Source organism: Poecile atricapillus, chromosome 1 (assembly GCF_030490865.1).
Source record: "Poecile atricapillus isolate bPoeAtr1 chromosome 1, bPoeAtr1.hap1, whole genome shotgun sequence".
NCBI lineage: Eukaryota > Metazoa > Chordata > Aves > Passeriformes > Paridae > Poecile > Poecile atricapillus.
This window is the reverse complement of record NC_081249.1, coordinates 89,394,704-89,410,510: the sequence shown is the minus strand read 5'-3', so window position 1 is coordinate 89,410,510 and position 15,807 is coordinate 89,394,704. Positions and strand designations below refer to the sequence as shown.

Here is a 15,807-nt window from a genome sequence, read left to right as displayed (position 1 = left end):
GTGACTGATGGGTCTTACAACTGTTCTCCACTGTGAGTTGTATTTATTCAGAGACCAGCACAGGGCAGTTGTCCAGAAGTTAATTTTTTAAATATTTTTTTCCCTCTTGTCAATGTATAACTAGAAAAGAGGGAAATGCTTCCAGCATTCTACAGCAAAGTATCACATTGTGGAGGCTTCATTTTACAAAGAAGTCAAAGAGAAGGAAGACATCAACATAGTTGAAAAATGTCTGTGCCTTGACACAGAATGCACAGTTGGTAAACTTTTCAAATGCTGCTCAATTATGTTTTAGTCTGCAGCAACTCCTGCCTGTGCAACAGCTCTGAATTGCTCCTGGTGGTCGGGTGGACTTTGGCCCTGTTGCTCCTTGGCACCATTCTGGGTGTACAGCCCATTCCAGCATCTGCCTCTGTGCCCTTTGGGAGCACCAGAGCTGCTCTTGTCTGCACAGGAGGAGCTGCCACGCCACCCAACAACCCCAGCAGCAATGTCAGCAAGAAACAAGAGGTGAAAATGCTGTCTCTAGGTGAGACTGCAGGAAGCACCAGTAGGTCTGAGCTAGAATTGAGCAAATTGCTGCTGTCTGACCACTGACACTCACACACAGCAGTTCAGATGAAGGCTGCTATGCAGGGATGTATAAAATTCCCTCAAAGTGAGCCAAGCATTTGTCTGAGTGGTCCCTAAGAGGACAAAGCACAGCAGCAGTAAATCTTCCTGCAGTCCCCTATGAGGCACTCATATTCTCATATAAGCACTACCCTTGCTAAGCTTGGTCATTCTGAAAGGCAAGCTTGGTGTACAAGACTGTTTTCTATCCTAAGAGGCTGTGTGGTGTTGTCTGGTTTTATAATGCCTCTCTAAAGCATTTTATTTCCTTTTTGAAAGCAAAAAGGAAGCCCTGTTACAGAGAATGCCCCTTAGAGCAGCAGGATTTGGCCAGTTATTTTTCCTTGCGAAGTGCACAAAATTAATTTGCAGCAGCTTCTGATAAGAATATACAATGTCAAGGTCCTGACTGTGAAAAGCCAAGGAAAGAATCACTGATAACAATTTTTTTAAGCTTTGTTGGGGTACGGAACAGATTTTCAAGGACGCTGGGAATGAAACACTTGCCAAAGCTTCGTCATCTGTGTCAGCTAGAAACATTTCTCCTCCAACAGAATTGGTTTTGCTTTCCTCCTGTCACTTGCAAGCTCAGTTTTGCTCTAAAAAACTAACAGTGTGGGGATGCTTCTTCTACAGTTTTTCTCCAGGGTTCTCTTTAATGAGTGAACAAAACACATGATAGAATAAAAAAAGGAGTTTAGCACTTAGTGGCACGAATGGAAACAAAACATTTTTAGAGATCCATTCCAGCTATGCCCCAAATCAGGGATCCCTTTTCCAGTGATTTCAGCCTAATTAATTGTGTTGCTGGACTTCTTTGTAACTTCCTCGTTGCTCAAGGCAGCTCCCTATTTATTATCCTGCTTCAGCAGGGATGTCAGCCTATCCCTGTGTGTGTGAGAGAGAGAAAATAGAGCTGCAGCCAGCCAGCGTGTCCTGACAGACCCAGGAGGGCAGTGCTGGCATCAGGAGGTTCAGGCTAATGCCCTGCCCTGGTCTCACACCACAAAAGAGTTTTGCTAGAACTGGAGTGAAACCCAGGGAGAAACACCTGGGCATTTTCCCTGTGCATTGGAGATGTAAAGCAGTAATGACACAGATCACTGCAGCACAAACAGCCTTACTTTAAATAGGTACTCTTGCACAAGACATTTCCAGGGGTGAATCTTTCCCTCCTGCAGCTTGAATTTAACTTTGATGGTACATTAAACAATTTCATCACTTCAAATGCCTGCAGTATACTGAACAAATACAAAATCCCCGGGGTTAGTTTCTGATCTTGCAAGGAGAGAGTGAGAAACCCACATTATAATGGGGGAGCCCAGTATCCAGAAAATATACAGCAGCAGACTGAGGTTTGAGGAGTACACTCCTCAAACCACTCTAAATAGGTTGTCCTGCTATTTACATTTAATTTAAATCTTCTCTGCCTTCAATATTGGCACAATATTGGCACAGTATTACACAAGCCAGTGCAGCTAGAGAGAATTATGAACATGAGGGTTTATTTTCTGGGGATTTAGGGATGCAGGACCACATCTAGGCTCAGACCTCACTGCATCCAGAGCCTTCCTCTTTGGTGGGAGTGGTGTGGAAGCATCACATTCTTTTGCAGCACAGGAGGCACTGAAGAGGGAGGGGAGCAAAATGACCGAGGTGGTGCCCTGCAGGATATAAATACAGGCAAATCTCCCCCACAGTCCTCTGAGCGCTAGAGAAGTGGAACCGAGACCCAAGGCAGACTTTGTGGGGTTTGTTTGGCATTGAAGTTGATTTTGAGCATTTTCAGATTTGTTAATTGAATTGGTTTGTAATGATTTGTAAGAATGTTTTCCTCGCATGGAAAAAATATGTAGACTACTTCTGAATAGGAATAGCTGGCAAAAGTAAAACACACTTAAAAAAATGGTTTGATGTAAGGGATTAAAGTTTGTTTTTCAGTAGTCTCTCCTTCTGGTAACACCCTTTGATTTGTAAAGTCTCCAGAGGTTGATGTCATACGTTCATTCTCTCAGGCAGGAGGAGAACCCAGCTCAAGAGACAGCGAGTTCACCACTCACAGGAGCAAGCCAGAGCAATGTCCCTGGCTGGGGTGAGCTGCCTGGTGACAGGAGCAGGAGGATTCCTTGGCCAGAGGATTGTGCGCTTGCTGCTGGAAGAAGAGGAGGCGCTGGCTGAGATCCGCCTGCTGGACAAAGCCTTCAGCCATGAAGCCCTCGGGAGGTTTGACAGTAAGTGCCATTTCATGAGGACTGTGTGTTACAGCTGTAGGTGTTGCTGTCCCACATGGGTAGCTTGGAAGCCTTTGCCCCTCATCCAAACCAGCTTTGCAGACAGAGGCTTTATGCCAAGGAAGCTTTGCTTTATCCACCCCCTCCCTCCAGCACAGAAATCAGACGTAAAATGTAAAAACAAGAGGGGTTTTTGTCAGGCCCTGAGGCTTCTGTATACTGTTCATGCAATAAACAGGCTGCCTTCAACCTGACTTCTCTTACAACAAAACCTACAGAGCAAAATTAGTGCAAAAATCTCACATTTCTTCTTGGGGGAAAGGAAAATTCAAGCACTGCTATACTGGGTGGGAGGGCAGAGATATCCAAAGCATGCTGTGCTGGGCTCTGGTATGTCAGACAGTGAAGGCAGTGAAATGTTGTGGGTGCAAATTCTAATGGTTTTCTTCAACCTGAGATAATTGTGGCAAATTCTGGCTGAAGCTGTGGTGAGGTATTTTAAAAACTGCTTTTGTTAACAACATTATTGCAGTTTCCTGTTTAAGCAAATGCTAAACAGAAGAGATAGAACCCATTTTCAAAGTGCAGGGCAGAACTCTGGCTTCTTGAATAGATTGGAGACAGCACAAATGGGTGATGTGCCCAGTGTCAGAAACAGTCTGTGGCAGGGAAAGCAGCTCAGAGTGTTTTATTTTAGTTGTCCTATTTATTGAGATACTGAACACATCAATAAAAAGGCACATAGGGGGCCTAAATTCAGTCAGGTTCGTAAGTCCTTACATTATATTTACTTGACAGTAACTTCCTCCATCACATCTTCACTGCAAGACTCCTCTTCCTCTATGCAGGAAACTATATGGGAACCCTTAAGGAATATCTCCATATGATTTGCTGAAGAGCCTCAATCACTCTATAGAGCATTCAAGAGTCATCAAGGAATAGAAAAAGTGCACAATAAACCTGGTACAAATTGCACAAGCCTTTATCATGGTTTTACACAACTCAAACTTCTTCTCCATTCAATCTGACTCAGCATTTCACTGAGGATTTCTAAATGCCCCTGAGCCTTGCAGCAGCCCCTCCTGCTCTGGTTTCCAGAGAGTTCCCACAGAAACAACCCCAAAACCTGCAGCTACAGTAGAGGCTGAAGCAGCAGGAGTGTGTCTGGTTTAGCACTGATGCAGCAGTGCAGAGGCATCTACACTGCTTTGGGCCAGGAGAGCATTGTGGGGGTAATGGAGCATCCTGGGGAGTGAAAATTGTTTGTGTGGGCACAATCTTGGCTGAGCTGCAGAAAATGTTCTGATGATTTATTTTTTTGTTAATAGGCAAGCTCTATGCCCTCTTTCCATATCCTCCCTTCTTCCTCCACGGAGCACTGCCCACACACCTCCTTTCCTATTCTTTTAACATTCCTTCTGCCTATCTGAGCAGCACAGGAGGTAGGGAAAAATCTGTTACCAAAGCCTTTTGTTCCCCATAAACAGGCAGTAGGGACCATAGGCTGAGATTCCAGATGTATTTAAACAGATTTGAACCCCTGCACTTTGACTGGCAGCTCCTCTGTCTGTATCAGACCTTCTGATATCTCTTCTAGCGTTCTCCCAGTCCCTGTGCTCAGGACTACCCAAACTATTTCCCTGCCATTCCCTTTCAAGCCCTTCTCCATCACAGTGACTCCTGTTCCAAGTGTGAGGCTGCTACAAAACCTCTGTGTGGGGCTGGAGTCTTCTGACCTGCATTATTTTCACTACAGGGACTTGCTAGCAGATGTTATCTGGATTTTTGGAACAGCCAGGAGCAAAGCTGAGTGAGTTTTTTCCTCTCTAATCTCTTGAGCACCTTGCACTTGCAATGTCTTTGCAGAGTCAGGGCTGTGGGCAGTAAGACAGAAAAGCACATGCAAGTCACAGGCCTTTGTGCCAGAAGGCACTCAGGGGCACTCCTCTTTTGTCCAAACAACTTTCCTGCTGAGAGCTTGACCATCACACTCAGTCTGTGCAGGACAGTGGCATTTGTGGTCTTCCACAGCCCCAGGGAGTCTGGGATGATCCAGTCAATGTCGAGTGCTGCGAGTTGGAGTCTACCCCATTACGTTGTGTGGCTGAGAATGGACGTCACGCTGAACATGGTGCTTTGGTGCCCTGGGTTTCTTACCTCCTGTCTCCATGCCAGATTTATCTTCCTTTCCTGTGCTTCCACTTACACAACTCTGTTTTTTGTTGATCACTATTGCACTTCTGGAAACATCAAAACTCCTATGTTGTTCTCAAGTTTAGGGCAAATAGTCCAACTCTTCTGCTGGGTCAAAAACTGCTCACAAGGGGACGCTGAATTTTATTGAGAAATCATTGCATTTTCAAGCAAAAACTACCCCATAGCAAGCAGGGAGCTCACTTACAAGTCAGAGGACACAGAAACCACAGGTGAAGAAGAACAAGCTTCCCCAGTGAGTAGGTACTTTGTCATAATCACTTTATGCAAAAATGGAGAGCTGACTTCAGTTTATTCTGTTCCTCCCGCTCTGACCTACACTCACATGTGTTCTTTTGATGCCTGGGCAATGGTTTGTGTAGATGAAAATCAAGTTTCTCTTTGCTGGCCGTCTCAGACTGAAACCACTGTCTGTCAGTCATTTCTTTCCTCTTTTCTTCCAAGCTCTCCTGTAGTTTTCTCTTCAACCAGAGCAAAACAAGATCAGTCTGCTGATTCCTGGCATGCAGCAGACGTTGCTAAAGTGAGCAAGGCCCATATTGTACTTACCATGGCAACTTCTGCTGGCTAAAATGGAATAGAGGAGCAGATTTCCTGACTCATATCACACACAAAATGCAAGCCCAAACAAAGCACAAAGCAGCTGGATAGCAGATTTCTTGTGATCAGCTTTAAAAGGGACAGGTTTCTTCTGTACTTTTCCTGAAAGCTTTGATTTGCAGGTGTAAAACTTCCATTTTCCTAACCCCTTCCTGGGCACTGTGATAACTTTGAAGGGGTCACATGTCAAAATTTATGTTGTGGAAACTATTTCTGTCTGTTCTTGAGATTATTACAATGCCACAAAGCCTTATTCATGGAGAACATCAACCTAAGGGTGGTACAAAGACTAATATTTATTAGAGCAAATCTAACTACCAGGTGCTTAACAAAAAGCCCAGCCCTAGCCTGACACTTTTGAATCCATGGAAGTAGAGGTCAGAGTGAAGCTTCTGGAGACAGGGTCCTAGGAAATCAATGCAGTTTGTAAAATACAGGAGCAGAAGCGAGCATGTGGCAATGAGTGTGCTGGGAGGGCAGCAACTCTAGATTTAGTAAGAGTTTTGCAGATGTTTCACAAATCTTAAATCTCAGACCAACTGTCTGTGGCAGAGTGAAAAGCACCCCTTAAGCCTGTTGCATCAGAATAATTGTTAAGTTGATACAGGGTAACATTCTTAGCATGCCATAGAGAAAATGAGATAAAACCATTTTTAAAATATATTCCCACTCAGTTCCAGATCTAACAGCTGTCTCTCTCTGTGTTTCATACGAAAGACGTAGGATAAAATGCTGCCTGCTTTGGAGCTGGTGACAAAGCACTAGGATACACGAGATTTCTGTCATGGCTGAAGCTGAAAGCTGGACAAATTAATCAGGTTCTTCTCTTATCTTAGAAGGTGCCTTTGATTATGCTGGAAGAAGACGGAGGCTGTGCCTGTGCTGCAGGGTCCCTGCCCAGCAGCTGTGCCTGGGGAGCCATCTAGTGCAGCCACAGCAGAGGTTCCCAGAGCACTCGCTGCAATGGCACCACCTCCTTACAAGCTGTGGGTCATGCTGAGAAAGTCCCCTGCTCTCCCGTGGCATTGCTGCAGCCAGGCCAGCTGATTTCCCTGGAGAGCAGCACTGCCTTGGACTGGAGGTTTTTCCAAGTGATTGTCTGGTGCTGGCTCTCGTTTGTGTAGCTCTGGGCTGCAGAAAGAATCCTTCTGCCCATCACAGCTTAGGGAAGGATGGCTCTGAGACCTAGAGCTCCTCTGGGGTCACACACTGCAGCTTCTGTGGAGGGAGAGGGCTTACAAAGTAGGATTTAATCAAGCTGGGCTGAGGTAGCTCAGGAGAACAGTCTCGAGAGTTCAGATATGAACTGGAAAGATGTGCAGGCTAAAAATGACCCCACAGCACAGACACTGAAATGGAGCCAGAGCTGGAGCAAAGAGGCACTGTAAGTCCTGGCCAAGGTACAAGGAAAATGTCAGAATGGTATGTAATTTATTGGAAGAGCTGCAGTGCAGGCAAGGTAGAGGGGCAGAAAGTAGGTATGAACACAACTCTGTGCTCGCATGCTCTGGGTGGAGAGAGATCATTCATCAGCTTGAAGACAGGAACATGCAGTGCTTGGGTTGACACAGCTATTGCCAGCCAGTCACCAGAACAGCTAAAGCTACTCCTCTGTGAACTTTAACACAGTCACAACTCAAGGAAGCTTGCAAGCAGTGAAAAAGATTTCAAAAAATAAAATAGAAAGAAACACGTTGAATATTGGCTCCAGATCTGTGGTAGGTAATGCAAAATAAACCTCTATAGCACTGCAGTTAGCATTTGACAATAGAGTCCTGGGGAAATGCCTTCTGTTTCACAGCCTTAAAATATTCCTGCTGCTCCTGGACAGTCAGCACCTTCCAGGCAGGGTCAGCCCTTCACCATTCCTTCCAGTGCTCTTCTTAGGGTGCCTGTAAGGTCTTGTGCTCTGTTTTCTGCTGCCCCTGCAGAGTTCAAGGGTAAGACTGAGGTGAAGATCCTGGAAGGAGACATCCGAGATGTGACATTCCTGCACCGTGCCTGCCAGGGGGTCTCCCTCGTCATCCACACGGCTTCCCTCATCGACACCCTGGGCCTCATTGAGAAGAAGCTGCTCTGGGAAGTCAATGTAACAGGTGAGCAGGTGAAGCACCTTTCTCAAACCCACATCTATGTCCTGATCTCTGGCTGCTCAGAAAGTGACCACCTGACCCATGTTTGTTTTGAGCCAGGTTAACTGGGTTGTTCTGCATCTTGCACAGATATACCCAGGGGTGCAATCCTGTGTCTGTGCAGCCCCAAGAAGTTCTAGGCCTCTCCACACCCAGTCCTCCACTTCAGGGCAGTGCAGGACCCCTCATTCTTGTCCACACTTTTGTATGCCCATGCCAAGCTCTGCAACAGGCTCTGCCTTCAGTGGTGATAGTCATAACCCATGCTCAGTGGAACTTTCTGAAGCAATTCCCCTCTGAATTCCCAATGCTCACCTCAGAAATTGATTCTTTTTCTCCCACCCCACATGGCATTCCTGCCTGTGTACATTTTTTTCAAATTTTACAAAAACTACAGACTTTGGCTGCAGTTACAGAAATGTTGTATTGATAACACCCCAGAGCCTGTGGCTCTCTCCTTGCTATTCTTTTTCTTCTTCTTTTTCTCCTTTTCCTTCCTTTGCCATTAAGTCTGTGTGTGCAAGAAGGCAGGTGAGAGGAACGAGTGCTCTCCCACCTTGAGCTTATAATTTAAAATTCCCCAACAAACTCAGAGCTATGGGAGAAAGGGGTTTCAGTGACTCAGTGGTGGGATTTCCCCTTTCAATAAGGAACCTCCATTCTTCAGGAAAGATCAGATGAAGGGATAAGGTTTAGATTTAGGAATAGCCCATGTAGCCCATGTAGCATCATATACCAGGGATTTAAATGTATTTCCTAAAAGGAATAACACCCCCTGTCTGTGATGCCAAAATCCTCAGTGCCATTCAGAGAACTGGTACTGCCTAACCTGCATGCACACTGGCCTCCCTGACTGTGCTGCTTCAACAGCTTGGGGGAGATTCGGGGAAGAAGTTTGTTCTTACATGAACAGCTTTCCCAGTTCTTTGTTCCTCTCTGCCTCAGACACAGGGCTTCTTCACAGAAAAATAAGGAACATACCTGTACAGGCATCACTTCCACAAATACTGGCTGCTCACCAGCATTCAGAGGAAGAGAGAATTCTTGGCAGTCAAGTTTTCTCACATGTACCTTAAAAACAGTGGGATCACATTTTAGGTGTTTTAGTGTGGCTCACTGCCTGTACCATTAACTTCCAGACCCTTTCATTTCTGCTCAATCAAAGCCACAAATTGTCAGTGATCAAAACACAGAGCCCAGTAGGCAGCCTCTTAGGCCCCTGTCAGGAGGGAAGAGCAGAAAGGCAAGTTCCTGGAAATCTGTGCATTGGGTAATATGAAAATATACATGGTTGGTAGTTCAGAAAGAGGATTTGTAAAGCTCTGGCCTTATGACCGTACTTCTGCTACAATCTGGTTTTTCACAGCAAAATGTGCTGCTTAAACACATTTTTTCCATAAGGAAAAATGAAAAACAGCAATTAAAAAAAAAAAGAAATATTAAAAAAAATCAAATTCAAAAGACTATTAAAATGTCCCAAACCCAGAAAGGTCTTTAGCTCTGACTCCCCAGTACTCACCCCCTTGCCTGTGGGTGAAGAAAGCCCACTGGGCCAGTGAGGATTCGCTGATTACATTTGCTAGAATGAAATACCCTCCACAGTCCTGCTCCCAGAGCCAGCTGGCCACAAGGTCAGTCAGTGAATACTGCTGTCCTCTCTTCCTTGTTTCCTTCCATTTCCATTCTGATGCTCTTCTGTTTTTCTGGCCAGCCAGGGCACTGCTATGTGCTTCACAGGCTTGCAGGATGAAAGTTTTGTTTTTCCTAGAAAATAGAACTTGTGTAACATAAATGTTTCGAGAATCAAATGTGGATGCTCACAAACCAGGACTGAAGTGAACAAGTTAAACTTGCCTTGATGCAGGGCTTTCCTCCATTGCCACACAATATCTCAGAGCAAAAATATCTTTTTAGGAAGGAAGGGAAGCAAATTTTTAAAAGGAATGGAATTGAGAAAATAATTATTTATAATCTAAACAAAATACCTTCTGTGAACCTCAGCCAGAAGGGCAAGAAAACCATGGGGACCCACTCACTGAATAAAGCATCTAATACAGTACTAATTTACTTTATTATATGATATGTGAAAGATACTCAGATTCCCATTACTGTAGGAATCTTTAAACTTTTACATAAAATTCTGATTTGCAAATAAACCACATTTTATTTGGATGAAATTCATCTTGAACAGATACCAACTGTCAAGATAATTTTATGTTTGCTTTTTTCTAAAACTTGCTATCTCACTTGACTTCATCAAGACCTTCTGCATTTGATTACTTTCCCTCATTTTCTAAACAGTATTGACACAGGAATTAAGCTATTATTTTAAAAATAATATAATAAATTATTTTTTTCCAGATGACCCTGGCTTGTATGTCATCTAAACAGGGTGACTTGCGTGAACTCATTTTTCACATTAATTTATTCCTGTCTGCATAACGTTTTTTCAGTGCACTTCCTTAATGTTTCTGAAAGCCTCATCCAGATTTGTTTTCCATTTGTTTCAATTTCTTTCTTTTACTTGTTCATGTTTGAAAAGAGGACTTTTGGTGCCCTAACAATATTCTTCCTATTTTTCACTAATTAATGAGTCCATATTTTGCTGCCAATATTCCTGGCTCTTCTGAACCTCCTTAATTCATTATATTTGTTTCAGTCACACTAACCTGGTCTGCATTGTGCTGCCTTCAGTTGTTGCTGTAACAGACTGAGCAGACTTGGAACATTTCTATGTGCCTCACTGCTGGTGTTTGATTTTATCCCCTGGATTTTAGGCTACACTCTTCTGATATCACATCAGTCATTTTAGTTTAATGTTCCTTTGCCAAAGATGTTTACAAATATTTGTCTTTGAGCTGTGTCTTCTCTTCCGAAGTCACTGGCCTTTTTACATTTAATTTCCCTCGTTACACCATGCACAACAAATAAGGCAATTTCTGCCTCAAAGCTGGGTAGAAAAAGAAGATTCTACTTGAAACTATAACAACACAACTTATTAAAGTATTTATTTCCCCCTTCAGTGTGCTTTCCTCATTTAACCTTCTTGGCTATTTAAAAGACTTTGAACAGCTGACCTCTGCTGCCCCCGATGAAAGCATTAAAGGATTTTAAATTTAAGAAATCCTGTACTTCTGCAAGGAAAAGCCAGAATAAGACAGAAAAGGAGGCATACATACACAAGCCTCTCTTTTCTTATTGCACTTTATGATCTTTGGCTACATGTTATCATGCCTTGCTTCGCCATGTTTCTTTTCAAGCCCTTCTCTTTAGTCAGTCAAACACTGAATAGATTTGCACTGGGTGTGAGTGCACTGATTTTGGAGCAAACCTTCAGGTCCCATACTAATTCTGTCCCTTCTTAGCAAACCATCTGAGAGCAACCTCAAGCCTGAAAAACATGGGCTTCACCACAGAGCATGGATGACACCTAAGGAGAGGGGCAGCTTCTGATGGTCCTCTGCCTAAAGCCAACTCAATCCGACCAAGAGGCACAAGTCCCTGAATCTGTGGTCAGTACCCATGCTGAGTTAAGGAGGGGCAAAAATTTGATTCCTGGCATAAAAACACCGCCACAACATGCAATTAGGACCAAGTACTCACCCTTGTTTAACTCTGGAAGGTGCACTGATACTACTTAAAGACAGATTCAGAGCAGGTTCTGTGTCATTGAATATACTGCCCTGCTCAGGACAGGATTCTTCCAACTGCAGGGAGGGAGATCTGGCTAAGCTCAGGCCAGAGATGCTGTTTCTGATCTGAAACCCCCACTTTTTCCTGGTTAGGGGGTCCTAGACTGCCTTTCATGTTTGTTTTCTGAAGGTACTCAGCTGCTGCTGGAGGCGTGTGTCCGCTGTAACGTCCAGCACTTCATATACACCAGCACCATCGAAGTGACGGGCCCAAACTGCAAAGGTGACCCCATTTTCAATGGTGATGAAGATACAGCTTATGAGAGCACACCCAAATTTCCTTATGCCCAAAGCAAGAGACTGGCAGAGGATTCCGTGCTGAAAGCAGACGGCCAGGTGCTGAAGGATGGTGGCACGCTGATGACCTGTGCCCTGAGGTCCATGTACATTTTTGGGGAAGGCTGCCCATTTCTCCAGGGCCATCTGGATAAGTGCCTGTTGAACAAGAACGTCTACCTGCGCTTCTCCAGGAAGGAGGCTCTGGTGAACCCCGTGTACGTGGGGAACATCGCCTGGGCACACGTGCAGGCAGCCAAAGCCCTCCGAGCCCCGCAGAAAGCCAAGCATATCAGGGGCAAATTCTACTACATCTCAGATGACACCCCTCACATGAGCTATGCTGATCTGAATTACGAGCTGACCAAGGACCTGGGGTTTGGAATTGAGCCCCAGCTGCCCATGCCTCTGACAGTGCTCTATTACTTCTCGCTGCTGCTGGAGATCGTGAGCTTCTTGCTCCGGCCCTTTGTCAGATACATCCCCTCCACCAACCGGCACCTGGTCACACTGCTGAACACCCCGTTCACCTTTTCTTACAGAAAAGCACAGCAGGATTTTGGCTACGTGCCCCGCTACACGTGGGAAGAGGCCAAGAAGGGCACTGGTGAGTGGATTGCCTCTGTGATCCCCCAGAGAAGGGTGTGCTTGCAAAGCAGCACTGCCTAAGCCTGAAGAGCAGCTGAAACCCAACTAAACAAGTAGTGCCTTGAGCCAGAGGAGAGCTGGGGGAGAAGCAACAGCATCAGCAAACTAGAAAGCATTTAAATGAATACTTTGTGTAAAAGTCCACTGATACCCCTCACCCCCAACCTCAGAATAAATAAAAGTGAAACGTTCATTTGTTCGTTGAGTGCAGACTGATGAGGGTAATTGTACTGCACGGTCCACACCCACTTCTACATCTCTGCAGCACAAAGACTTATTTTAGTAAGACTCCACACAATCCATGGTGTGAACACTTCAGCCCTTCTTTCACTCCACACCGTTTCCAGTGCTTCTGTAAAACAGAACTTGTCCTAGAAGTATGATTACACTTTACAAATGTGTGCCACTCAGCTATGCCCTGTTCACTGTGTTTGCCAACCTCACCAAACAGGCAGCAGACAAAAGCCACCTGATGGCAAAAGCTGTAACCAATCCTGTTCACTTTTCCAAGGGTGTTGTGAATTTCATGTTCACCTGACAGTCAAACTTTGAGCACTGTAAGCATCATGAGATCAAAAGTACAATAGAAGTGCAATAAAGTTTTAGTTAGGACAGTGTGTGGAGGAAAAGAAGGGACAGATTTGGTAAGGTGAATACCTCTTTCTACACCCTCATTTTGCAATAAATCTGGTGGGTGTCCAGGAGAACAACTCCAAGAAAATTAAAGGGAGAAAAATATTGCAGAACGGCCTTGGTCACCGAGGGGTTCCCACTGCAGAGTCAATGTATTTATGAACAATAAGAAAAAATAAAGAATGCTGAAAAAAATCCTGCTGTTACCACATTTCAGCTGGGAACAAAGACTAACTTTAGGTGATAGGTACTGATGTGCTGCCCCTATGCTTCTTTGATGGTCACATTATCTTCTGCAGAATGTTTAATGTGACTTGTGGGCAAAAATACAGATCTTGTCTGAGCAATCAGATGTGATCCAGTTTTTGTTCTTAAACATACATCTCACTTACTGAAAGCAATTCTAAAAGAGGGGCGTTTCTCTGTTCTGTTTTGGATGGTGTGAACGGAAACATTTTACCTGACTCACTACTAATGTAAATAAATCACATTTCCAGGTGTGCTGACAGCTTGAAGTCTGTGCTGAGTTTAATTATTCAGTGCCCTAGATGTTAGATAGTCCCAGTGCAGAAATTACTTTGTGCTTTAGTAACACCTTTGGTTAACTATGAAAGATCCAAAGTAGCAGAACAGCAGACACCAGAACTGTCAGTCGTATTCTGGGGACGCAGACCCTCCCCAAGGTTATGGGCTTTGGTTTCCATCTGCTTGTGAGGAAATTACTTAATCCCTCCCTCCCTTCAGAGGTGTGATGATTCACCTTTTCTGCCATGGTGACATTATCAAACACCCCGAAGGAACACAGGGCAACTTCTGGGAGAGGTTTGGGAAGAGAAGGAGGGGCCACAACCATTTTGGGTGCAGCTGCTTTGAGCCCTGGCAGAGCATCAGCCTCACCTCTCCCTGCAGCTGGGACACTGCATGTAGGTCTCTGTGCTTTCTTCTGCTCCATCCCCTTCCACGGACACTGCTCCTCTGCCCTCCCCTGCATGCCCACCCTTATTTTATTTATTCTGCTCTCTGCACACCCTTAGAAAAGCAAGAATGTGTTTAACAGAGTAACACCCATAGTTTTTCTAGGCTAATGATATTTCATCCTAATGCTCAGTGAGTGCCAAGCAATGGGTGCAGCCACAGCTGCTCTGTCACTGAAGCAGGAGTAGGAAGGGCAATCCAGGCATGGGGAATTAGAGCAGGAAATGGAGAACAACAGCAGCAAAGACGCTATTTAATAGGGGGAGACACTTCACACATCAAAGAGCTGGGGTATTAAAACACATACCAGAAAACTGGGACATCTTGCCACAAGTTTAACAGAGGTTAATCCTAAAATATCCACAGATGCTGCCAGAGAGAATAAAGGACAATTTTTCTTCCACAGTTCAATGACTTGTTTCCCAAGTGCAAGCTCCCATTGCCGGAGCTTTCTTTGCCATTTCTGCCTTCACAGGAAGACAGTGGGATCTTTTCATCTCTCCAAGAGCCTTGTTCTCAACAGTCAGATTTCTAAGTGCCAAATTCCTCCTTTGTTGAATTTCCTCCCTTGTGTCCTGCTACCACATCCCTTCTTTAATCCCCATGACAAGCCATTCCTGCTTACAGGAAGCCTATTCCCCACCTCTGTCCCTCCTTGAGCATCCTTGGGTTGGCATCTGTGTTGTCTTTTGCTTCAGGTGGCTGCCCAAAATAGTGGAGTGCCTGCAATAAAACATCCTGGAATCCCAAGGGAGTGGCTACCTGAAACATTTATCCTGCTGCTCAGAAGCACCAGAGCTGCTGTGTGCTGTTAACCAGGATCAAACACAAGCCAATAAGGATATTCCAAGGATATTCCAAGAGGGAGAACAGGCAGACTTACTGCAGAGGGTTGATTTTCTGCAAGTTTGCACTCTAGTTTACTTTGCAGTAGCTTGTTTCTACACACTTATTCTTGGCTAGCAAAATGGCTACAAAATGTACCTGATAAGGATGAGCCTTACTGTTTTTACATCAGCTGGCCAGGACCATTCTTCTGATTTAATTGTCTGGCAATCAATAAAGCAAACTATTGGTTATCAATGAAGCTCCACTGTCAACAGGATCACAGTCAGTAAGAAGAACTTTCTCACTTACTTACGTTTTATAACTTTACTTTTTACTTCTGTATAAACAGTGGAAAAGAAAAAAACCCCCAAAATATTGAGGCTACTTTGCTGGAAAGGTGTTTATTTACCCTTCAGACATGCAGAAAAGTAAGAAATAGCAAATATATATCAGTGGTACTTACATGCTACAGGCAACTTAATGACTTCTGGTTCCAGCAGGAACAAAAACCTACATTTATAAAGACCACCTTTTGGCGTTAAATATTTTGTCGCTGAAGTGGAGCAGAGTTTTGCTTGTTAAAAGGGACCAGGAAATATAATAATGCACATTTTGAATAGATTTAGGAATAAGGAAGAAGGAACAGAAGCAGAAGTGGCTACCATGTCAATACCAGAAATCAATACCTGGAATTGGTATCATTAATATAGGATACAGACAATGAAAGTTAATACCAGTATGTTTCTGTAAAAAATCCATTTTATCACAGAAGCATGACACTGGTATTCTGAGTGTGTTGCAGACACCAAATAATGATAGAATTTTTTTACATTATGAAGTTAAATTAATTAATACTGATTAAATGATAAAATTCACAGAATTAATGTTAACTGTCTCAATTATGATCCTTAAAATTGCTTTTTTTTAAAAAAGTGTTGGCTCAATTCATAGGTTTTGTACAGAATA

At 44.1% G+C, this 15,807-nt stretch overlaps 1 protein-coding gene across 1 annotated transcript; it reads left to right on the top strand.

The window, feature by feature from the left end:
• The first annotated feature begins 2,348 nt into the window (after positions 1–2,348).
• LOC131583133 (3 beta-hydroxysteroid dehydrogenase/Delta 5-->4-isomerase-like) lies at positions 2,349–12,598 on the top strand. Its single transcript, XM_058846962.1, has 4 exons — positions 2,349–2,363; positions 2,628–2,843; positions 7,589–7,753; positions 11,612–12,598. The coding sequence occupies exons 2-4, from the start codon at positions 2,690–2,692 to the stop codon at positions 12,424–12,426; spliced, it is 1,134 nt and encodes a 377-aa protein (XP_058702945.1). The 5' UTR covers positions 2,349–2,363; positions 2,628–2,689; the 3' UTR covers positions 12,427–12,598.
• The last annotated feature ends 3,209 nt before the right edge of the window (positions 12,599–15,807 follow it).